General features: G+C 44.3%; 1 protein-coding gene across 1 annotated transcript; it reads left to right on the top strand.

Annotated features, from left to right (window-relative positions):
* The first annotated feature begins 9,919 nt into the window (after positions 1–9,919).
* On the top strand, positions 9,920–22,776 carry STEAP1 (STEAP family member 1). The gene is given in 7 exon segments (XM_084618808.1): positions 9,920–10,378; positions 10,380–10,391; positions 11,378–11,427; positions 12,998–13,101; positions 16,766–17,278; positions 18,689–18,853; positions 21,588–22,776. Coding segments are annotated over 7 exon segments (1,194 nt in total). The 5' UTR covers positions 9,920–10,286; the 3' UTR covers positions 21,846–22,776.
* Positions 22,777–24,346: the final 1,570 nt, after the last annotated feature.

Raw genomic sequence — 24,346 nt, 5'->3', positions numbered from 1 at the left:
GCTGGCCTGGGAGAAGCCAGATGAAAGGCCTTTGAAGAGGCCAGTTGGGAAAAGCCAGCTTAGGGCCTGTCCAGTTACAATCAGACTCCAATACCCCAGAAGCAGCTTGAACTTTTAAGTGACCTGGCTGGAGGGCTAGGCCATGGAAGATCCAAATGGAGATGACCAACAGGAGGAGGCAACCAAGGGGAAGGCCATGCAACCAGACACAAGGGGGTGTACCCCCAATGGTGAGTTGCTTCTAGGCACATGGGGCTCAGTATGGGGAGGGACCTTATTAAAAACCCAGATCAGGGAAAAAGTGTCCCAACTACTGGGCTTTGGGATATTCTAGAGTGGGTCTTTCCTCAATCTCTTCTATTGAAACTGTTCTACTTTATATAAATAATTAAGCAGTCATGGGAACTTGGGTCTCCCACCTCCCAGGGAATTCCCTAGCCACTGGGTTATAGAGTCATTCTTATGTTTTCTCTGGTCCGATGAATATTTAATTATTTATACAAAGTGAAATGGATTGAACAGAAGAGATTGAGAGAATCCCACCCTTGTGGTGACACTGTCCTGAGCGTGGGAGATGTGTGTTCAGATCCCTGCTCCAAGTCAGGCAGAGGTGGGGATTTGAACGTGGGTATACCACATCCTGTCTGAGTGCTCTAACCACTAGCTACAGGTTAGAAAGGGTCACCAATGCCACCCTTTTTTGTGAGAAAGAGCTTAGGCATCTAACTCCAGAAGCGGTTTCCTGGCTGTGAATCCTGAGCAGAAATAGGTGCCTAGGTCCCTTTGAAAAGTAGGACTTTGGCCACACCCCTCTTCTCAGCATTTTCTTTTGTCTAGTTTAGGTGGATTCCCAATCAATGTGCTGACTTCCGTTAATCCCTTAACCTAAATATCTAACTCTCTCCGTGCATTGTCTGAGTATTTTGGAGACCTAACTCAGGCATGTGGATACCATTAAGTGATAGAGCACTAAACATCAGACCTTGCAATGCTGAGCCTAAGTCCCCCTTTGTGGATGTAGGCCAATGGGCCAGATTCCACTATGTGTTCTTGACTCTGTGCGACATTCTAGTGGTACAAATCAGCCTGATCTAGCCAGCAGAGAATTTCTTTGACATGAGGGGGCTCTCTGTGCACACCACCTACACCCAGCCATGTTTCATCTCCTTCTCCTATGCTGGGGCTATCTCCAGCTGCGGATAGAATTGCCACTTGTCTCACTTATCCCTGGGATAGTCCCTACACCAGGGGTGGGCAAACTTTTTGGCCTGAGGGCCACATCGGGGCATGGAAATTGTATGGCAGGCCATGAATGCTCACAAAATTGGGGGTAGGGGTGTGGGAGGAGGTGAGGTCTCCAACTGGGGGTGTGGGCTTTGGGGTGGGGCCAGAAATGAGAAGTTCAGGGTGCGGGAGGGGGCTCTGGGTTGGGGTGCAGGGGGGAGTGAGGACTCTGGGGTGGAGCTGGGGATGAGGGGGTTTGGGGTGCAGGAGGGTGCTCCGGGCTGGGACCAATGGGTTCAGAGGGCGGGAGGGGGATCAGGGATGGGGCAGGCTGTTGAGGCATGGGGGGGTGAGGGCTCTGGCTGGGGATGAGAGCTCTAGGGTGGGGCTGGGGATGAGGGGCTTGGGGTACAAGAGGAGGCTCTGGGCTGGGATTGAGGTGTTCAGAGGGCAGGAGGGGGATCAGGGCTGTGGCAGGGGATTGGGGCGTGGCGAGGGTGCAGGCTCCAGGCGGCGCTTACCACAAGCACCTCCCAGAAGCATGTCCCTCCTCTGGCTCCGAGGCGCAGCCAGGTGGCTCCGTGCGCTGCCCTGTCCACAGGTGCTGCCCCCGCAGCTCCCATTGGCCGGGAACTGTGGCCAATGGGAGCTGTGGGGGCAGCACCTGCAGACAGGGCAGCACACAGAACCGCCTGGCTGTGCCTCCGTGTACTACATAGGAGCCAGAGGTGGGGGTCGTGCCAACTGCTTCCTGGGAGCCACACGGAGCTGAGCAAGCACCCAACCCCACTCCCTGGCTGGAGCTGAGGGCCGGATTAAATGGTCTGACAGGCCAGATGTGGCCGTGGGCTATAGTTTACCCACCACTGATAGATCACGCTCCCCTATCACAGCCAGGGACAGAACACAGGATCCTGACACTTGTCTCAAAACAGTTGTGTAACCCTCTGAGTGTGTGTGATGTTGCAGTCTATATGATTTTATGAAAGTGTGCTGATGAGTGTGAATATAATGTAACTAAAATATGCTTCATGCAAAAGGTCTCTTGTAAGGTATCATTACAAAGTTTATAATCTACTGAATGTGGTCATCCTATTTGTATAAATGTATCACTCTTGTATCTAAAACTAGAAATATGAAATATAACTCTGAGGGCTTATTGTAATTATGCAAAGTGTGGGCCGTTAATGGTGGTTTGGAATCTTGATGGTTTCCATCAACCAGGACAATTAACTGTGGATGGCTTTGTTTGCTGGCAGGCCTTCCTGTGAGTCAGGCTGGGAGGAATGAAGGCTTGGGGTCTTACAGTGATATGTGAACATGTCACCTGAACTGGAATCCATCTTTAACCTGGTGCTTTTCCATTGAGAAGGAGGGGTGGGAACCCAGAGGGACAAAGGATTCCTGCCTTATGCAAAAAATATATAAGTGGGTGGAACAGAACAAAGGGGGCGGCCATCATGAGGAATCCCCTAGCTACCACCTGAGCTGAAACAAGGGCTTTACCAGGGGAAAGGATATTGCCCAGACTAGGAAGGTGTCCAGTCTGTGAAAGAAACTTATTGAAACATCTCTAAGGGTGAGATTTTACCTGTATTCAGTTTTATTACTGTATTAGGCTTAGATTTGCGTGTTCTATTTTATTTTGCTTGGTAATTCACTTTGTTCTGTCTGTTACTACCTGGAACCACTTAAACCCTACTTTCTGTATGTAATCACTTTTTACTTATTAATTAACCCAGAGTATGTATTAATACCTGAGGTGGGGGGGGGGCAAACAGCTGTGCATATCTCTCTATCAGTGTTATAGAGGGTGAACAATTAATGAGTTTACCCTGTATAAGCTTTATAGAGTAAAACTAATTTATTTAGGGTTTGGACCCCACTGGGAGTTGGGCATCTGAGTGTTAAAGGCAGGAACACTTCTTAAGTTGCTTTCAATCAAGCCTGCAGCTTTTGGGCACGTGGATCAGATCCTGTTCTGTGTTGGAGCAGACTGGCATGTCTGGCTCGGCAAGGCAGGGTGTTGGAGTCCTAAACTGGCAGGGAAAGCAGGGGCAGAAGTAGTCGTGGCACATCAAGTGGCAGTCCCAAGGGGGTCTCTGTGATCGAACCCGTCACAGTGTGTATATCCACATAAGGATAACACTGTACTATTCCTACTAGTTACTTCTTTAGCTCAAGTGGTAGCAATCTGTGCTATTAATCTGCATGGCCTTGATTCAAACACTGATAAAGAGCCATTGGGGAAAAAACAGCATGTGATCATGTCATTAAAGATTGTACCATAATGCATATGAACAAAGGGGATTTTTTTAAGGTTACACAGGCAACTTTAATTCTGGTATTTCCTAACCTTTGAGTACTGGACTATGCAAACTTATCATTCTTTCACTATTTGGTTTTTGAGTATTTTTGCATGTAATACACACACCTTTGTCACCTCTTGTCTGGATTACAGTAATACAATATACCTGGTCATGAAGCCATCAGCTCTTAGGAAGTTCCAGCTATTACAGAATGTTTCATCTCCTCAGGAATATGGGATACTGCAAGCACATCAAACCTGTCCTCTACTTTCTACACTGGCTGCCCATAGATCACTGAGTCAAGTTCAAGGTCTCAGTTGTTATCTTCAAATCAAAATCTTAGATGTCTGTATACTAATGCAAGAAGTATGGGGAATAAGCAGGAAGAATTTGAAATGCTAGTAAATAAACACAACTATGACATAGCAGGCATCACAGAGACTTGGTGGGATGATATGCATGACTGGAATATTGGTCTAGAAGGATACAGTTTGCTCGGGAAGGGCAGGTAGGGAAAAAGGGGAGGAGGTGTCGCCTTATATATTAAAAATGTATACACTTGGACTGAGGTTGAGATAGAAATAAGAGACAGACTTGTTGAAAGTCTCTGGGTTAGGATAAAAGGGGTAAAAAAGAAGACTGATGTCATGGTAGGAGTTTACTACAGACCACCAAAGCAGGAAGAAGAGGTGGATGAGGCTTTTTTTAAGCTAACAATCATTCAAAGCACAGGACTTGGTGGTGATGGGGGATTTCAACTACCCAGACATATGTTGGAAAAATAAGACATCAGGGCTCAGATTATCCAACAAATTCTCGGAATGTATTGGAGACCATTTTTTATTTCAGAAGGTGGAGAAAGCTACTAGCGGGGAGGCTGTTCTAGATTTGATTTTGACAAATAGGGAGGAACTGGTTGAGAATTTGAAAGTGGAAGGCAACTTGGGTGGAAGGCAACTTCGGTGAATGTGATCATGAAATGGTAGAGTTCATGAGTCTAAGGAATGGTAGGAGGGAGAACAGCACAATAAAGACAATGGATTTCAAGAGGGCAGACTTCAGCAAACTCAGAGAGTTGGTAGGTAAAAATCCCATGGGAAGCAAGTCTAAGGTGAAAAACAATTGAAGACAGTTGGCAGTTTTTCAAAGAGACATTAAGGACACAAGAGCAAACTATCACATTACGTAGGAAAGCTAGGAAGTATCGCAAGAGACCATGCTGGCTTAACCAGGAGATCTTAAATTATCTAAAACTCAAAAAAGAATCCTACAAAAAGTAGAAACTCGGTCAAATTACAAAGGATGAATATAAACAAGTAACACAAGTATGTAGGGACAAAATTAGAAAGGCCAAGGCACAAAACGAGATCAAACTAGCCAGAGACATAAAAGGAAACAAGAAAACAGTCTACAAATACATTAGAAGCAAGAAGACGACCAAGGACTGAGTAGGCCCATTACTCAATGAGGGGGGAAAGACAATAACAGAAAATGTGGAAATGGCAGAAGTGCTTAATGACTTCTTTGTTTCGGTTTTCACCAAGAAGGTTGGTGGCAATTGGACGTCTAACATAGTAAATTCCAGTGAAAATGAGGTAGGATCAGAGGCTAAAATAGGGAAAGAACAAGTCAAAAATTACTTAGACAAGTTAAATATCTTCAAATCACCAGGATGAAATGCATCCTCGAATACTCAAGGAGATGACTGAGGAGATATCCGAGCCATTAGCAATTATCTTTGAAAAGTCATGGAAGATGGGAGACATTCCAGAAGACTATAAAAAAGGGAAATAAGGACAACCCAGGCAATTACAGACCAATCAGCTTAATTTCTGTACTTGGAAAGATAATGGAGCAAATAATTAAGCAATCAATTTGCAAACACCTAGAAGCTAACAAGGTGATAAATAACAATCAGCATGGATTTGTCAAAAACAAATCATGTCAAACCAACCTGATACCCTGTCAAAGAAAGCTAACAAGCCTTGTGGATGGGGAAAAGCAGTAGATGTGGTATATCTTGACTTTAGTAAGGCTTTTGATACTGTTTTGCATGACCTGCTTATAAACAAACTAGGGAAATGCAATCTAGATGGAGCTAGTATAAGGTGGGTGCATAACTGGTTGGAAAATCATTCCCAGAGAGTAGTTATCAGTGGTTCACAGTCATGCTGGAAGGGCATAACGAGTGGGGTCCTGCAGGGATCGGTTCTGGGGCTAGTTCTGTTCAATATCTTCATAAATGATTTAGATAATGGCATAGAGAGTACAGTTATAAAGTTTGTGGACAATACCAAGCTGGGAGGGGTTGCACATGCTTTGAGGATAGGATTAAAATTCAAAATGATCTGGACAAACTGGAGAAATGGTCTGAAGTAAACAGAATGAAATTCAATAAGGACAAATGCAAAATACTCCACTTAGGAAGGAACAATCAGTTGCACACATACAAAATGGGAAATGACTGCCTAGGAAGGAGTACTGTGGAAAGGGATCTGGGGGTCATAGTGGATCACAAGCTAAATATGAGTCAGCTGTTGCAAAAAAAGCAAACATCATTCTGGGATGTATTAGCAGGAGTATTGTAAGCAAGACACGAGAATTCTTCCACTGTACTCTGTGCTGATTAGGCCTCAGCTGAAGTATTGTGTCCAGTTCTGGGCACCACATTTCTGGAAAGATGTGGACAAATTGGAGAAAGTCCAGAAAAGAGCAACAACCATGATTAAAGGTGTAGAAAACATGACCTATGAGGGAAGATTGAAAAAATTGGGTTTGTTTAGATTGGAGAAGAGAAGACAGAGGGGACATAACAGTTTTCAAGTACATAAAAGGTTGTTACAAGGAGGAGGGAGAAAAATTGTTCTTCTTAATCTCTGAGGATAGGACAAGAAGCGATGGGTTTAAATTGCAGCAAGGGAGATTTAGGATGGACATTCGGAAAAACTTCCTGTCAGGGTGGTTAAGCACTGGAATAAATTGCCTAGGGAGGTTGTGGAATTTCCATCATTGGGGATTTTTAAAAGCAGGTTGGACAAACACCTGTCAGGGATGGTATAGATCGGGGTGGGTAAACTTTTTGGCCAAGGGCCACATCGGGGTTGCAAAACTGTACAGAGGGCCGGGTAGGGAAGGCTGTGCCTCCCCAAACAGCCTGACCCCTGCCCCTTCATCCAACCCCCTCCCACTTCCCACCCCCGACTGCCCCCCTGAGAACTCCCTGACCCACCCAACCCTCCCTGCTCCTTGTCCTCTGATAGCCCCCTCCCAGGGCCCCCACCCCTAACGCCCCCCAGGACCCCACCCCTCATCCAAACCCCCTGTCCCCTGACTGCCCCAACCCCTATCCACACCTCCGCCCCCAACCGCCCCCCAGAACCCCATCCCCTATCCAACCCCCCCACTCCCTGTCCCCTGGCTGCCCCCTGGGACCCTGACTGTCTCAACCCCTATTCATACCCCCACCCCCCGACAGGCCCCCCAGAACTCCTATGCTTATCCAACCCTCCCTGCTTCCTGTCCCCTGACTGCCCCCCAGGACCCTCTGCCCCTTATCCAACCCCGCAAGCCCCTTACCATGCCACTCAGAGCAGCATGTCTGGCAGCCGCACCGCCCGGCCAGAGCCAGACATGCTGCCGCGGGGCCCTGCAGGAGCGCACAACCACACTGCCCAGAGCACTGGCAGCATGGCTGCAGGGGAAGGGGAACAGCAGGGGAGGGGTCGGGGGCTAGCCTCCCTGGTCAGGAGCTCAGGGGCCAGGCAGGACGGTCTCTTGGGCCATAGTTTGCTCACCTCTGACCTATTGGGAAACTGGATGCTTCAGCTCATTGCTAAAGAGCTTAGCACCACTGAATACACCAGTCTGAATACAATGAAGCTCATGCAGTGATTGGAAGGGTTTTTCCCCCCAATCTAATGGCTGTTTGATGGCCTCTATATAAAGTGAGTTTCGTGGGTCTCCATTCCAGCTCCCATTATCACAAACTCACTACCACCCATCACGCTATTTGGCAGACTCAGGAGACAGACCAAGAACTGCATGATCTATGGAGAATGAAGGACCCCCTCCTACGCTGGGAGGTACAGTTGCCACCTCTCAGATTAGGGTTGGTGGTCTCACCTCATGCTTTTGGATACTCCTGATGCTAAAATATGGTGAAAATAGCAAGCCATTCCTAAACAGTGTAGTTTACCAGAGAGCCCTAGCCAAGCAAATTAGCAGAAGACAAGGGCAATAAACATTTTTAGTATGGCTTCATAATTCCTGTACCTGAAGTCCTGTTTCTCAGACCTCAGTAGGAATCAAACAGCAGGAAACAGTTCCTTTCTTCACATCAAGAAAAGGAGTACTTGTGGCACCTTAGAGACTAACCAATTTATTTGAGCATAAGCTTTCATGAGCTACAGCTCACTTCATCGGATGCATACTGTGGAAAGTATTTTCCACAGTAATCTGATTACCTGCTGCCTAATAGGGCTTACAGGAAGGCATCTGGGCCTTGTAAAGGGGGAGACAGCTGTTGCTAGTTGTTAGCAATTGCCTGCAGACACTGCAGGGAGTAAGAAGATTCCTAAAGGACCCTGAATCAGCAGGGAGAAGATACCAGGAGGGAGGGCCTGTAAAGAAGGCTAATCTTCAAGCTAGAGGTGTTGGGGGAAGAAGGAAGCTGTGTTCTTGGGGAGGAGGGGCTGGGCCTAGCTGAAAAGGAGATAAAGGCTTTTTAAGTTTGTTTGGGTTTTTTTGAAAGACTGTGTAGAACTTAATAAATTGGACTCCAGAAAGGAAAATGTTTTGAATATCTGGCCTGCATGGACTTTTTAAGGTACCCTGAGTGAAAGGGAAACTGAGGCCGGTGCTCCTGAGCCATGCTGGGCTAGAAGGGAGTACTACAGAGCAGGTATACCCTTTGACACCCCTATATACAGCTGCAATCAAATCCATCCTTCTACCCTGATGGTTATCAACAGAAACCCAGGACACATCTTGGACTGCATGGTCTAGCCACTGCCCAGGTTTGCAAGCAGTCTAGCCCTTTGGTAGTGGTTTTCCATTGTTTCGCCTTTCACTAAACAAAGGGTCACTTAATTGTTCCCTTGTTCAGCCTGAATGGAAGTTGTCTGTCATAACCAACAGCTTCAATGAGATAGTATGATTGCCCAACCCCCAGCCAAACAATATTAGTCATGTGATAAGTAACTTAATAAATATAGCCCAGATACCACTAAACTAGTCAATTGAGAATTTCCAGTGAGAGTTTTGCCATTGATATCTATGGGAGCATGACCGCCTTTGGACCTTAATATTTAGATAAAGACTGAGCCAGTTCTCTGTACATACAACACTACCCGTAGCTGATTAAAGCAGTCATGTGCCTCCACTCATGTTCCTACCGCTAGATGTCACCCTGAGAGTAATTTTTAAAGCGTGACAACGAGCCCGAAACGAGAAAAAAATTATATCCCACCAGGCAATTTCTTATCTGCCCGCCAGCCACACGACTCAGCGCGGACGACCTTGTGCTCTGTAGAATCCACACCAAATCAAAGGCGAGAGGCGAATAACGTTTTGTATCAATGTCAGTAATTTCCCAAATACCAACAAAATAATCCACAGTACTAGTGTGAACACAATCCAGAGCTAGTGTTCTGAATGCAGCTCCAAGGTGGGTCAGCTTTGTCAGAATTGCGATAGCTAAAAGGGGCCAGATCAGGGCAGACTTTGATCGTGATTGTTACGTTAGTAGAGACAGGGCTGGAGAAAGTGCTATTTGTCAGCAGGAAGGAGACAGGTTTGGCTGGCAGCAGGGTTAGGTGAGGGAGATCGGAATTGAACGTGCAATTGGGGCGAGGCATGTTGTCGGATGTAGGGAGGGTACTTGGCAGGCAGCGGGGCAGGAGTAGTTTCTTGGATGTCGGTTTGGGACCGGAGGAGGCAGACTTTGGGGTTTCGATTTATTTTTATTTATTTTTGGTGTAAAGGGAGCGCCTAAATTTGTGTTTTATTTGGTAGGGCAAGAATATCTGGTAAGAAGAGGCAGGGACAAAGTGCAGAATGGTTAGAGAGGAAAGCGTTGGAGGACCCCGACAGGACGATTGGCGAAGATAAGGAAAAGAAGGACAGGGAACAAGGGATTATCTGCCACTGTTTCAGAACCCAGATTTTCAGGGAGCGGTAAGAACAGCTCAAGAAGTTCTCTATTTAGGCCGCGAAATTTGGGGGGGAGGGAGGTAGGGCCCCAAACTGGCAGGATCTGGGGCGCTAGCTCCGGCTTTTTCCTCCACTGTTGCGCTAGGATGCAGTGAGGTGTCTCGCCTTCTGTCTAAGAAGTACAATTTGCAAGGTGAGAGCCAAAAATTGTCTGGATCGCGCGGGACCCAGATGCCAAATCCAAGGATTGGTGGCACTGACGTGCCAGGATTCACTGGGACTGAACGGCTTTGGGGTCAGAGGAGCGGCTACATGTGTCCGCACTTCCCACATTAGAATTTGAAGGGGCGGGGGCAAACGTGGTTGGATCCAGAAAAATTCAGCTGCGGGATCCAGGGATTTTTGTACCCGGGCGGCATGGGTCTAGGGCTTTTTGGTGCAGAAGGCGCGGTGAAACCTGATCTCTAGTGAGCTCTTACAATTTGAGGACTGTGTAGACGAAAATCAACAGGATTCTGGCAAATCCAGTTTTCACCCAGCCCCAGCGAAGGCGGGGTGAAGCCGGATGGATGCAGAAGGCGGAGCTGGAAAGGAGGAGGGAGAATGGGCACGCCGAAGGCTGGGCATCAGACTTCCAAGGTCGCTTGTGGGCTGCGCCAGCGCGCCTTGGAATCTCACCCTGTCCTGAGCCTGGAGACCTAAACCGAGGTAGAAAGTTTGTAAGTAACTTCAGTGTAATCTCCGCGTTTTCTAACAGCTCCGCGTTTGTGGCTGGGGTACGTTCACACAGACAAACAGCAGCAGTAGATTCGCTTTCTCCTGCCCTGCCCTGATTAATCAAATACTTGCTGAGCTGAGCTACTGGTGGGCCCTCGGGAGACTGTTAGAAACTCAGCCCACCCGTTACAACCGGAACAGGAGGAGTCCTGGAGAGCAACCTCTAACTTCACTTCACTCCAGAGTACCCTTCTCTCTCCCCACCCCAGTGCTAAATTCAATCAGTACCTTCCTGCAACTGGTGACTCAGAAATCGCTGTAAGAATTGGTTTTATAGCCCACAAAGGGAGGGGAGTAAACCCTGGACTCGGGATGACAAAGTCTTGTTTGGTTTAGTTTTCCAGGCTTTAATGTGAGCTGCCTTGGGAAGTTGCCCGAGTCTTGGGAAAATGTTTCCAGGCAATGCTCCCTTTTGCAGTAAACAGCAGCTCATTCATATTTCCTGTACCTGACAGTCTGACTTTTCCACCCCGCTGCGTTGGCTGATTGGAACAGATTTTAGGCTGTTTCTGTGAAGAACAAAGTGAAATGCTTGTTCACAGATTGTCCTACATCCTCACCTGGGTCGCTTTAATTTTAGGGACAGTGTCTCAAAACCTGGAGAAGATCTAATCCCATTCTGACTGTAGCGGAAACGCTGAACAATACCTTAACTATTCCAAATACTGTGTATTTCTCACTAGATCTTCCACAAAGTTCAGAACAAAAGCTTTGCTAAATGCAAATGTGGAAAGTTCTTTTTTTTTTTTTTTTTTTTTTTTAGAAACTGCATATATCCAAACAATGCAGAGAGTTCTCTAAAAGAAAAACTTTTGGTTCTTGAAACCTATGCTGTAATTTTGCAAATATAACAGCAGATTTTCAGATGTAACTCCCACAGTAGGTTCTAATCATGTTTATTATTTCTCTTTTCACAGAGCCAAGTCCTGCAGTCCTTACTCCAGAAAATCTCCCATTGACTTCACAGGTAGCTTTCCCTGAGTGAGGGCTGCAGATTTTGGACCCTAGTTTGTTTATTTAGCATAATTCTGAGTCAGCTTTCATGTTACAAAATGGAATGATCACATCAGAAGGAAAACTATCATTTGGTTTACCAGCTGATCTTAAAGTGGACAGCAAACCTTATATTCACAGCAGGAGCTTGTCCCTTATGGTTTTAAATGGTTTTACTGCTTCACTGTAGAAGGTGGGAAGTTGAGCTGATATGCAGTGAGGACAGGAATTACTACAACACTTTTGTCATACAATAATAATTATTATCTACTTAGCCATCATTCTATTTATCTATTTCCTCAACCTCTGGGCTTTTAAATGTAATTTTCTTTGTCTCAGTGGGTGCACTGGAGTTGGCTGCTTCTTACCAATTTTAGCATTTACCATAGAGTAGAATTATTAATGTCTCCTAGTATGGACCCTCCTAACCCACATCTCATTACTGGACATTCAGCAGATATTTTATTTCGTTAATTCTGGCTCAAGAAAACAAGTGCACTTTCATGACCCATCCCCAATGATTCTTTGTATGCAGCTCCACAGCTGAGATGTGTTGCATTGGATGAGAACATGCATTCATTCTCACACAGTTTATTTTTCAGTATTGCTTATTAGGATTGTTTTCATTTCCAGAAAACTGATAAATTGGCTTCTAATTGTTACTTTTGCAACAACAGCTGTCTTCCCAGCTGATAGCCATCATAGTAAATTTCAAAAAGAAAAGGAGTACTTGTGGCACCTTAGAGACTAACAAATTTATTTGAGCATAAGCTTTCGTGAGCTACAGCTCACTTCATCAGATGCATCCGATGAAGTGAGCTGTAGCTCACAAAAGTTTATGCTCAAATAAATTTGTTAGTCTCTAAGGTGCCACAAGTACTCCTTTTCTTTTCGTAAATACAGACTAACACGGCTGCTACTCTGAAACCAGTAAATTTCACTACATCCTCCACAATATCACAAGCCTTTAATAGCTGGCAGGTATTGTTGGGATTCTCATTTCTAGAATGTGCAGTATCAGAATAAGAGCTGCATGTCTTAATGCATGAATATCACTTGCCCATCTGTCTTTCCAATCCAGATTGTGCTCTTGGAAATCTGTGTGAACTGGTACAAGAAAGGATGATTAGAATGGCAGCATTGAAACCAAAAGAGGATAGTGCTGCAGGCCCTCATCTCTCTCCATTTTATCCCTTCCTCACACCTTAACCTCACTGTTATGGATTGACATGATCTTTGCAAGTCCAATCAACTTGCTTAGCTTTACCTGTGCTGCCTCTAATGTCTCAGACAGAACTGAGTGGTCTCATGATCCTCATTCTGCCAAGGATCAGGAAAAAATTAAAGGGACTCCTGTTAGAGCCATGAGAGCCCCAAAGAAGCATGTACCACTCTAAAGCCACAGGCTGTGTGTCACTTCCATAGGAGGCAAATGGTCCTGAAAACATACGGCAAATGAAAACTATGGTCATTTCTGCATTTCAGTAAAATAACAACAAAATTGCAGCAGTGCATTTGAGTACTTGATGACTTACATCCTGTAGTTATTTTTCAGGGTTCCTCTGTAATGGAGAGCAAGAACACTCTGGATCAGGATGAAGTTCAGAAACCGGAGCCTGGGAGAAATACGGGAAACCATAACAATTCGGTAACATACATATAAAAAAAGCTCATATGCATCATGCAAATGTTTGATCTCTCACCTAGGTTGTTCTGGAGAATTAACTGTTTCCATAACATGGGGATCTCATCAGCTCATCTTTAAGTCTTGTAACAATATTGTCATGAAGAGATAAAAAGATAAAGACATTTCATTCTGTGTAGTCAGAGATCATGCTTAAATACACAGTTTGGGCCACTGGAGTGGCAGCACAGTTCAGAGCTACATGAGGGATTTGAGTTGTGCCCTATTAGCTGAACAAAGCACAGTAGAAATCATTTTATTCCAGTAAGAAATCCCTAAATTTCTTTAAAGGACAGTCTTTAAAAGACAGTCTTTTTAAAGTAGTTGTCTCACAATGAACATTATGTCTTTCTCACTGCCCCCAAAAGAAAAATCCAGCAAAAAAAAAAATCTTTTCCAGCAAAAATTTGCCTCTGCAGGAGGAGGAAGCTGGACTGGGAGGTGCTCTGCGACTGTGGGGCCTATTTCTGAACCTCCCTAAAGTCATGTCTCTGGGTAGAGTTCCTCTGGGCCGTGTCCACTAGCTCCCTGGATGACTTCGAGAAGCAGTGGGCACGGTCCAGGGTTCTCTGCTCAGTGTCCACCTCTGGCTCCCTGCTTTTAACCCTATGACCCTCACTCCCTTGCCTGTTTTTTTCATTTGTTTCCCCACCAAATCTGCTTGAGGCCTGGGACAAGTAGCTCCTCCTCTTTGGCTGGGGGGAGGGGCCTTTAGATGTGGGCAGGCTTGTGCCCGCCCATCCCCCAGAGCCTCAGTAGGTGCTGAGTCACAGAACTAATGCCTTATTCTGAGGGTAGCTATCTCTTATCGTTGAATATTGAATTAGGCCTTTCAGACTACCTCTTCAAAAGGTCAGAACCTCTGGGCCAAGTTCACAGATGAGTCTTAGTGCATATAATTTACCCCACCTTCTGTCCTCTCAGCATGTATGTTACACCAGTTCAGTCTGCCTCTGCTTACGGAATGTCTGCACTGCCATTCAAGGTGTGATTGCAGCTCAGGCAGACGTAGCCGCACAAGCTTTACTCATGCTGTCATTGCTAAAAGTATCAGTGTAGATGTGGCGGCGTGGGCTAGTGATGGGAGTAGGTACTCAAGGACCCCAGCGGGCTTGTACAGCCCGTGCTGAACCCTGAACTGCCACATCTACACTTCTGTTTTTAGCCATACTAGCTAGATAAAAGCTAGCCCAGTTATGTCTACCTGAGCTACAGTCACACCTCTGATTGCAGCGTAGGGATACCCCTCGCCTGAGCGCATTTAATGGAATCTGTCTTCAGAGGCAGACAAGCTGTGCTTTTACTGTGGGATAACTAGCATGTTAGCTGTCCTTCTGTGAAACCTACTGGAGACAAGGCATAAGGTAAACTAGGTCAAACCCCAGAGGAGGGCTGATCTCACCTCACTATCACGCAGTAACCATTGCGAGTATCTTGTCTCCACTTAGGATTTTACAATGAGATCACTATGTACACCTGTTATCTCGCTGTCAAAAACCCAAATGCTGTTCTGTCCGTGAAGACGAAGCCTTAGGGTATGCCTGCACTTAGAGCTGGGGGTGGAATTACCAGCTCAAAGAGACATACCCTCGCTAGCTCTGATGGAGCTAGCATGCTAAAAATAGAGTGTAGCTGTGGTGGCAGGAGGAGCTACTTTGTGCTGTGGTCTTGGACAGTTGCATACTCAAGCTGGCTACCCATCATAGAATCATAGAATATCAGGGTTGGAAGGGACCCCAGAAGGTCATCTAGTCCAACCCCCTGCTCGAAGCAGGACCAATTCCCAGTTAAATCATCCCAGCCAGGGCTTTGTCAAGCCTGACCTTAAAAACCTCTAAGGAAGGAGATTCTACCACCTCCCTAGGTAATCTGCTGCTCAACCAACCCCTCATGCCACTGGGACTACATTCTATTTTTAGAGTACTTACTCAATCATAGCTAGCACAAGTATTTCTCCTTGAGCTGGAAATTACACTCCCAGCTTGAAGTGTAGATTCGCACCCAATTACCAATGGGCTACATGCTGCCCCGCTTCGCACATCCTCTCTGAATTTTCCCATCTGACTTGTGTCAGCACCATTGTCATATGGAGCAGTCTTGTTCTTGAGAATGATGCTGGATGACAGCCCTGAACCTGCTTTGGGAGCATAGGCACTGACTCCATGGGTGCTTCAGGGCTGGAACACCTAGGCTATAAATTAGTGGGTGCTCAGCCACCAACCAGCCACCCGCCAATCAGCTGCTTGGCGGGCCCCCTCCTCCCTCCAGCGCCTGCCGCTGATCAGCTGTTCGGCAGTGGGCAAGAGGCACTGGAGGGAGGGGGGCAGAGCAGGGTGGAAAGAGGCAGAATGAGGGCAGGGTATGCTTGTGGGAGGGGGCAGAGAGGAGGCTGGAAAAGACAGAGCAAGAGTGGGGCCTTGAGGGAAGGAGCAGAGTGGGGGCAGGGCCTCTGGGCAGAGCAGGGCTGAACCACCCACCCAGAAAGAAGAAAATTGGCACCTGTGTTTGGGAGTCCTCCAATGTCCTAACGTGAGGCAGATTTAGAACTTCCAAATTACTGTCGCTAATTATTTTTTCCCAAATCTAGTACAGAGACTCTTCTTCACTGAGTTCTGGACATAAGACAAGTTAGATGTCTTCAAATGGAACCATTTCTTGCTTATTTGAGGCTTTATTTTATTTGTATGGGATTATGAAGGGAGACACTCCTTTTGGATTGTGAAGAATAAATGTAATTCCCACCCCCACACAAATTTCTACCAGCATCCCATCATTGCATAGATATAAAAGGAAAACATAAATTCTAATCTGTTTCCCTCTCCAAGAAGTAATAACCACAGGACAGTCTTTAAATTTACTGACTGTCATGCATGCTATAGTGTTATGCTGAAGTTCTGGCCTAATTTTGCTCCCACCAAAGTTGATGAGAGTTTTGCCACCAACTTCAACGAAAGTCAATCAAGCCATGCCTACCTGGCAGAAGAAATTTCAATTTTGTAGTTGAGATGATCAAATTTCACATCATTTGTGAAGGGAGAAATGAGGCAGGAAACTATTAGATCTTATGTGTATCTGGTGAGGGAGGAGGGGACTTGAGCGTGGAGTGGGCTGATGTGCACTCCTCGCTCTTTGGTTTCTACCATCTGTGTACCATCAATCAAAAAATTTTCAATTTCTCCTGCAAATGCAGTTAAAATATCACTGGCTGACTAGAATGTTGAATTATACAGACTCTGGCTTCCATTGCCATGTGCATTATTTGGGTTACATTATTAATCTGTGTCTTGAAATTTATCCCTCTTATCAGAAGAGGTCATAATGAAATCTTCTCTTGTGGTAGTTAACTTCCTGGAATGAAAATCTATTCAGAAACCACCTTAGAGGATGAATAGGGAACCAGAAATCTAGATTTAAATTGCCTCAGCACAGATCAGCTAGGTACCTAAGTATCTGAGAGGTGAAATCTCACATGTTTGAGCTGTCTTGTTTTTGATAACTATTATGTTACTGTTTGTATAATGTAAGGGAAACGTATGGTGAAAGGGCAATAATGCAGGAGTCTAACACGATTGATGGATTCTTTAATCTCTTAAACTTGACACATTTTTCTTCTTTTTATCCTTTTCAGAATACGGATTTGCAAGTCACCTACACCCAAGAAGCAGTTGCGTTTTTTCATTTACATCAAACACGTCATTTTGATGAGTTCGAATACCCTTCAGATCAATACTGCAAGCAAGATCTCTTCCCCAAGTGGCACTTGCCACTGAAGATAGCATCTGTAGCCTCATTGCTAATATTTATCTATACTTTTCTGAGAGATGTCGTCCACCCTTTTGTCACTACTAATGAAAACACTTTCTATAAAATTCCAATCCTGGTCATAAACAAAGTTTTACCAGTGGTTTCAATCACCCTTCTGGCACTGGTTTATTTACCAGGAATATTAGCTGCAGGTTTCCAGCTCCACTATGGGACCAAGTATAAACGATTTCCACAGTGGCTGAATGGCTGGATGTTATCAAGAAAGCACCTTGGCCTTCTCAGTTTTTTCTTTGCCTCAATGCATGCATGCTATAGCTTGTGCTACCCGATGAGGAGATCTTACAGATACAAGCTGTTGAACTGGGCGTACCAACAGGTATGACTGGGTCCAAATATTGAACTAAAACTTCTTTATTGACAGAGTCCTGATCTCACATCTACTCAACTCTCGCAGAGAAGCCTGTGAGGAGAAAGATTTTCATTTGAATCTGAAGCAGCCGCCACAAAGCTCTTTGTTTAAAAACCTATGGGCTAACCCACAAAATATTTATTGCTTCATTTAACAGGCTGGGGTATGTTAAAGTGAAAGAGCAGAATATAATTGCTAAAGCCTGAAAATAAGAGTCCCATCCTCCAGGTGTCAATCCTGGCTCTGCCAATGAATCTGCAAACTCTTGAGCAAGTCACTTCCCCTGTGTGGGTTTGAGATTAGTCCTCCATAAAACAGCTCCAATCATACCTGCCTCACAGGTAATTAGTTGTTTGTAAAGTACTTTGAGATCCTCATCTGACTGTCTTCCTATCTACACAGCTCCTGGTACTAATCCCAATTGCCATTGTCCTATATATAACAAATAAGTGTGAAGTGGTGTTAGACTTAAAGTCCCATCTCAGCTTTCCGCTGGCGAACAGCGTAGACGTGTGTGACTCAAAGAGGGTGGGGTGTTTTCAGCTTCTTGAGAATTCGGCATATGCACAAGCACTTTGCTCCAGAATTTACAAAAAGCTGGCCTGCTGGGAATTTCCCTGGCATTAGAGTATCTTCAGGTACTGTAGTGCTGCTAAGCCACTCGCAGCCCCCGGTATAGAGAGTGTCCTGGCGCCATGTCAGGGCAGAATGACTGTGACTGGAGCACACTGCATTGTGATGATCCCTACCTGATGCAATGGCCTCTTCAGGGCTGTTGCAGGCAGCCATAAATTAGAACAACCTGGAGAATCAAGGTCCTCTGAAGTCTAATCCATTCCTCTGTACAGATCATTGTTTTCAGGGCAACTCAATGGGCCGAGTGTAATTTTTAGAGCTAAATAGCTATCCTGGCAGGATAACAAAGTAATTGAGAATGCCTGCTGATTAGCCCCTTAAAATAGTCCAGGTCAATATATTTCCTGTTAGAATCTTCCAAATATGGTATTTAGCAATAGGTGGAATTTTGATTGTGAAAGAATAAAGATTCTCCTCCTATGAAGTCAAGTTACAAAGGCTGCAGAACAAGTCTCCTCTGAGTCAAGGTGTTGCTCAATTCAGTAAACAGTTCTCAATCTAGGTGATTTTCCTTCAGAATAGACTGATGCAAACTTTGTCATCAGAAGTAAATAACCTAAGAGTTAAATGCAGAGATTTGGCTGCGTTCCCATTTGTAGGGCAAAAGCAAAGGAAAGGGAGTGAAAACAAAGCCCAGTATTGACTTATGGCTAAATGACTCTAATGTAAATAACTACAATTCTTGGGAACAGCAAGGTCCTGTGTCAGTCTGTCACTTTAAATGTGATGTTCTTTTGGCAGGTCAAGCAAAAAAAGGAAAATGCCTGGATTGAACATGATGTCTGGAGAATGGAGATTTATGTGTCTCTAGGAATTCTGGGACTAGCTCTGCTGACCATACTAGCAGTAACATCAGTTCCATCTGTCAGCCATTCTTTGACCTGGAGAGAGTTCCACTGTATTCAGGTACACATAAACAGTGCATGTGATCTGTGTGCTCTTGGAAGATTTTATGTTATAAATTAAGATCAGCAGTAATAGCCTTTCTTTAAAATATCAGAACATCACAGTGCTCATGGAAACCAGTCTGAAAGTTTACTCAGTGTCCTTTGCCAATTGCTTTGTAACATTCTACTTTATTTGTTACTTGGAAAAAAAAGATTGACATATTGGTAGGCTAAAATGTTGTTGAAGATTAGAGATTGTTAATGACAAGGAGTATCCCCACACCTGTAAGGCACTAGTTCTGGTGTCACCAACTTGATATTCTTGGTTCTAAAAAGTCAGACGGCTGTTCCATGGCCTACTGCATGAGAAATGAGACTGTGGGCTCAGTGCAGTCCATCACAAAAAACACCCCAACAATTTGCACCTTTGTTGGAGGCTTGATCATAAAACCAAGTATTAGACGGGTGTTAACATGAGATTATTTTGAGTCCAGAAGAGGATCACGCTATGTTGGCAGGGCAGCAGAGAGGCATTTGTACTACCACATCCTATATCAAACCATTAAGGCCAGATCCTTGGGACCAAGCCAACTTGTGTTCAATATAGGAGACAAGGTAGGGGGAAAGGCTCCACTAATCTAGGGGCTTGCCACTGACAGTGTTGGTCACTTGGGGATCATTCCACTGGCCAACTATCATTGCCATAAAAGGCATTTCAGTAATACCTTGGCCCATTCCTACTGGCCCAGATATGCCTTGATGTGCCTTAGCAGCACAAAGCAGACGGAAGGGAGGGCAAGGATCAGGTCCTTACCATAAACATAGGCTTTCACTCTCCCTCTCCAGCAAAAAAGGTGTATTCAAAGCAAAGGTATCTTGTTGAAAAGGTAAGGGGTCAAATTCTGCCCATAGGTACAGCTAATCAATCTTACATATGTACCAAGCTCAGCATCCACATGTGCTTGCTTCAGCCACCTAAACATCAGTTTGAGGGGCTGGGGTTTTCCTCTAACTTACATTAGCATTAATTTAAAAAGACTCCCCTGAAGTCACTGAGGTTATACCAGTGTAAAACTGGTTTAGCAGAGTGATGAATCAGACCCTGAGCACCTAAACATGAACGTTTGATTACCTATTAAGCACTCTGCATTAGGTCATCAATGAGTATCTCCTGACAGTGCAGTGATGGGTGATCATATATACTGTAACTTGAGATAAAAATCAGTTGTGGGGAAAATTCTCAGGTGTATAGAGAGTAGCTGGGGAAAGGTGGTCAGAAGGGGCCTTTACTTCAAAATTTTGGTTATTCATATTAAAGTACTGTTATCCCTTTTTGACCCAACCAGTAAGCCAAGATTCAGGATCTAGAGGGTTGTTCCAGTAGAGGAGAAATAGCTGATACTTCAGTGTTTCTCTGATAAAATTCTGTTAATTTCCAAAGAAAAACCTGTCATAAAGTCCTGTTTCCCTGAACACAGCAGGAATCAAATAGCACAAGACAGTTTCGTTTCTCTCAGTTCCAGCCAGCACTTAGCCCAAAAGCTGTCTCAGGGACACATTCCCAGTGCTGGTTCTGACTGTGCCCTTGGCCTGCTACTGCTTGTATCTCAGCTTCTGTGGTGTTTTTCCTTCCCTCCTGCTTTTATCACAGACACGCACATCTCCACTAAAACCATACCCAGTGAAACCCCTTCACCTATGTGGCTCTGTTTCTGACCTGTCTTGCGTCTGCCATTCTTTTGAGTAATGCGCCTAGTGTTTCAGCATCCTGGTTCTCTAGAGGAGCTCAATAGCTTCTTATGCTGTCCTAAATGAAAGGGCAGCAGTTATGCCCATCTTCTTCTTCATCTAGGCGTCGCCCAGCCCATACCAGCAGCAAGGTAAAGAAGCCCATCTAACCAGAAGAATAACACTAATATGCTAGATTAGTCTTGTAAACAAATAACGCATCAATCTGATTATGTGGGGGGATAGCTAGAACATGAAAGTGCAGTGTATGATTTCCCAGTGATTACTATGAAAAGTTAAATAAAAAAAAAAAACAATTTTTGTTTTCACGGAAAATTCAAATTCAGTGATGCTACTAGTACTTTTTTCTCTTAGGGTCCGATCCTGAATTCCCTGAGCATCCAAAATCAAATCCAGTGACGTCAGGGGGAGTTATTTCTGTATGAGGAAGGCAGCACCACGCTCTTCCACAGTTATTAAATGGGGTTGTTGTTGTTGTTTCATTGCGTGGAACATCAGAAGTTCCTGATTGTAATAATTTGCTTTGCAAGAAATTTAAAAAAAAAATCTACCTTTGTTCTTATAGAAATAAGGGTAGAAAAGGCCTAACAAAGCATCAAGTCACAACCATCCTCCTGCTAATGCAGGATAAAAATGGCATGTGGGGAAACTGAGCTGATATCAAGAATGAACTTATGTCTTCTGAGGAAAGTACGATTTGTATGTAGCACCATAGACCACCCATCTCTCTTGACATCTCATTACTACTGCTGCTATATGGAAAAGTTGCAAAAATGTGCCCAATCTTTCTCCCATTAAAGTCAAAGAGAATTTTGCCACTACTTTGATGGGTGTAGGATTGAGCCCCTTAGTTACTGAATTAATGATCTTTGATCTGATCAAAAGCCCAGTGACATTTGTGGGTTATGCATCAAGCCCTTGGTGCTTACGACGTCTGCCTAATAACGTACATTTTTTACTGTTATTGGGGAAAAAAATAAACTTGTGTTCTTTTCTCTTTCCAGAGCAAGATGGGGTATTTAGCTTTGCTGCTATGCACAGTTCACGCATTGGTATTTGCCTGGAATAAATGGGTTGACGTAAACCAATTCGTGTGGTACACCCCCCCTACATTTATGATCGCCATTTTTCTTCCTATTATAGTCCTGCTTTGTAAAAGCGTCCTGCTTCTCCCATGCCTTAGGAAGAAGATCCAGAAGATCAGATGCGGTTGGGATGCTAATATAGAGATGAATAAAACACAGATGACTTCCAGACTGTAGATTGAATGAGTATTTATCATGCTGCCATGTATAGATTTAATGAGCTCTATGAAATGGTCACATGTGGGAGGGGGGGGTTGCATGCATTGGTTAAATACTATTTGTGTATTTTTCATTTCCACTTTTGTTTGGGGGTGTGGCATCTGTGTTCTCCTCTGACTTGATCTGGGATAAGGGAGTACCCTTTACTGAGACAGTGAATTGAATTGGGTTCCTCAGGCATTGACTCATTTCTTTATTCTGAGTCTTATGCTGTTTAAAATCCAATTCTTCATTTCCACAAGTAAAACAATCATCAGCCATAGGGAAAGGCAATCATAAATCCCGGCTTGACATGTTGACTACAGAAGGTCAATAAGATAACGATTTGAAAGAACCAGATCTGACTCTTATACTACAGAGGGTGTTTCCCAGTGCTTGCTATGTTTAAGGTAACACATGTCACATTTTTTTCCCCATTCCTTTTTTCCCCTCTTTTATTATTATTTTTTTTTTCCTATTTGCTTCTTTATTTATTTTTGAGGCTGAACATCTTCCATGCCTTCGGCAGGAGCAAGCAGACACTTACACATGTGCTTAACTTAACTCGCATAAGTCCTCCCAGTGACTTCAGTGGGGCTGCTCACATGAGTAAAGTTAAGATCATGCGTAAGTGTTTGCAGGATTGACCTTTACTTTGTTCCCCAGGGTGATTTTATTTTTCAGTTAAGCCCTTTTAGACACTTCTGACCAAATAGGGTGGTGTGGGGGAGAAATGTCAGAGAATAAACAACACTTTGAAACTTAGCATTGACATAGTCCTGAATATACTTAATCAAAGCTAATGAATCCTCGCATTCTCTGTGATAGCAGCAGCTGATTGAATGATATTAGTTGAATGATTCACTTGACAAATGTCAGGATATTTTTCAAATAAATTATGCAGTGACTACTCTTTTTTCATTATTCACCCAGCGTTAGCTCCATCACTGCCACTCTTCTGTTCAGGCTGACTAGGGAGCCCAGAATAGGTGCTGATGATGCCAGGCTGCTGTTGGGACCAGTGAAATGAGAATTGTAATTGCTTCACTGGACCACACACAACAGACTCACAGCATACACATGGCAAAATGATTCCAAAAAACTCTCTCAAAATCAAAAACAGGAGAAAATTGATGACTGGTAAAAAGGAAAGGACCTAGTGTACACTATACATGGATCCAGTATACCTTAAAACTAATTCGTCTACTATACATTAATGGATCTAGCATACATAGCAAAACTAATGGATCAGATAACATTGGTGTAGGGACAGTATATTTTACATTTCCTGTCTTTAATCTTTCATTAAGTATATTAATACGTTGCTTTAGTACAAGACATAGGGGAGTGGTTACCTCTATACTTCATTGACTAAAGAGAAAGTGGATAACACTGTTAGTAACCATGACTGGTCTGTACTTGTAGTGTCTAAAACACAAATATATTTTAATATGTTCAGTGTTTTTAAACCCACTAGCCTCTTAGAATCACACTGCCAAGCTGTCATTGTGTATAAAAGTCAATAGTGCCAGACAGTGATGGACGTTGTCTAAGGAATTTAAACAAAGGAAGTTAGTGCACAATATGAGTCCAAGAACATTTCAGACTTATTTACTCTAGGAACAGGGCTCATGCAATTATCAGTACATTTGGAGTGTCATCACTAAAACAAATAAAATGAATGAGAGGATGTTATCATGGACACAGACTAGGAGCAACCAAAGGCTCCTGGTATTCATTTAATCAGAGCATTATCTGCACTCCATAGTAAGGTACTATAAAATAGTTTACTAACAATGCTACAGAACTACACAAACCAGTTTACCAGATTAGGTGGTAGAGTACTTTAAGAGTTCACCTCCTTCCTTTACCCAACAAACCAACTAGTATTTTTAATAAAAAAAAATGTACTGGCTGCTAGTTTCCTCTCCCATTGTGGTGATGGGGGGTGCATGGAATCTAATTGCGTTTATATATTGTTCAAGCTGTAACCATAAAACCTGACCAAACTGAATGCCTAGGGCCAAGTTCAGTCATAGCATGGGTACAAATAGCAGTGTAGACAGTGAGACACAGCTTAGGTAAGTAGGGTGCTCTGCATGCCTGACCCCCAGGCTATATACCCTACACAGCTCTCTACTCACCCAGACAGTGCCTCTCATGGCCACATACTATTTGTAGGAGGGTAGTGTCCTACTCCCTCCCTGCTGGCAGAGACTTTCCCCACTGCAGTGAAAGACTGAGGCAGCAGGGAAAGGGCGTTACCGGAGCCTTTCACTGTGCTGTATAGCTACACCTGTAGTGCCTGGGGTAAGTGTAGTCATAGACTTAGTGAAACAGTGCAAGCCCCCCAGTGCACCATGTAACAGAAGGTAGCGTTTGATCTTTAATGATTATGTATTAAACATCTTGTGCTCTTTGCAGGAGCAGCCCTAGTTTGCATCTTATTTTAAAAGATTTTGGTTTGGAGCACTTTCCAT

Source organism: Lepidochelys olivacea, assembly GCF_965140295.1.
Source record: "Lepidochelys olivacea isolate rLepOli2 genome assembly, chromosome: 2".
Classification (NCBI taxonomy): Eukaryota; Metazoa; Chordata; order Testudines; family Cheloniidae; genus Lepidochelys; species Lepidochelys olivacea.
The sequence above is the reverse complement of the archived record's forward strand: the minus strand, read 5'-3'. Positions and strand labels throughout refer to the sequence as shown.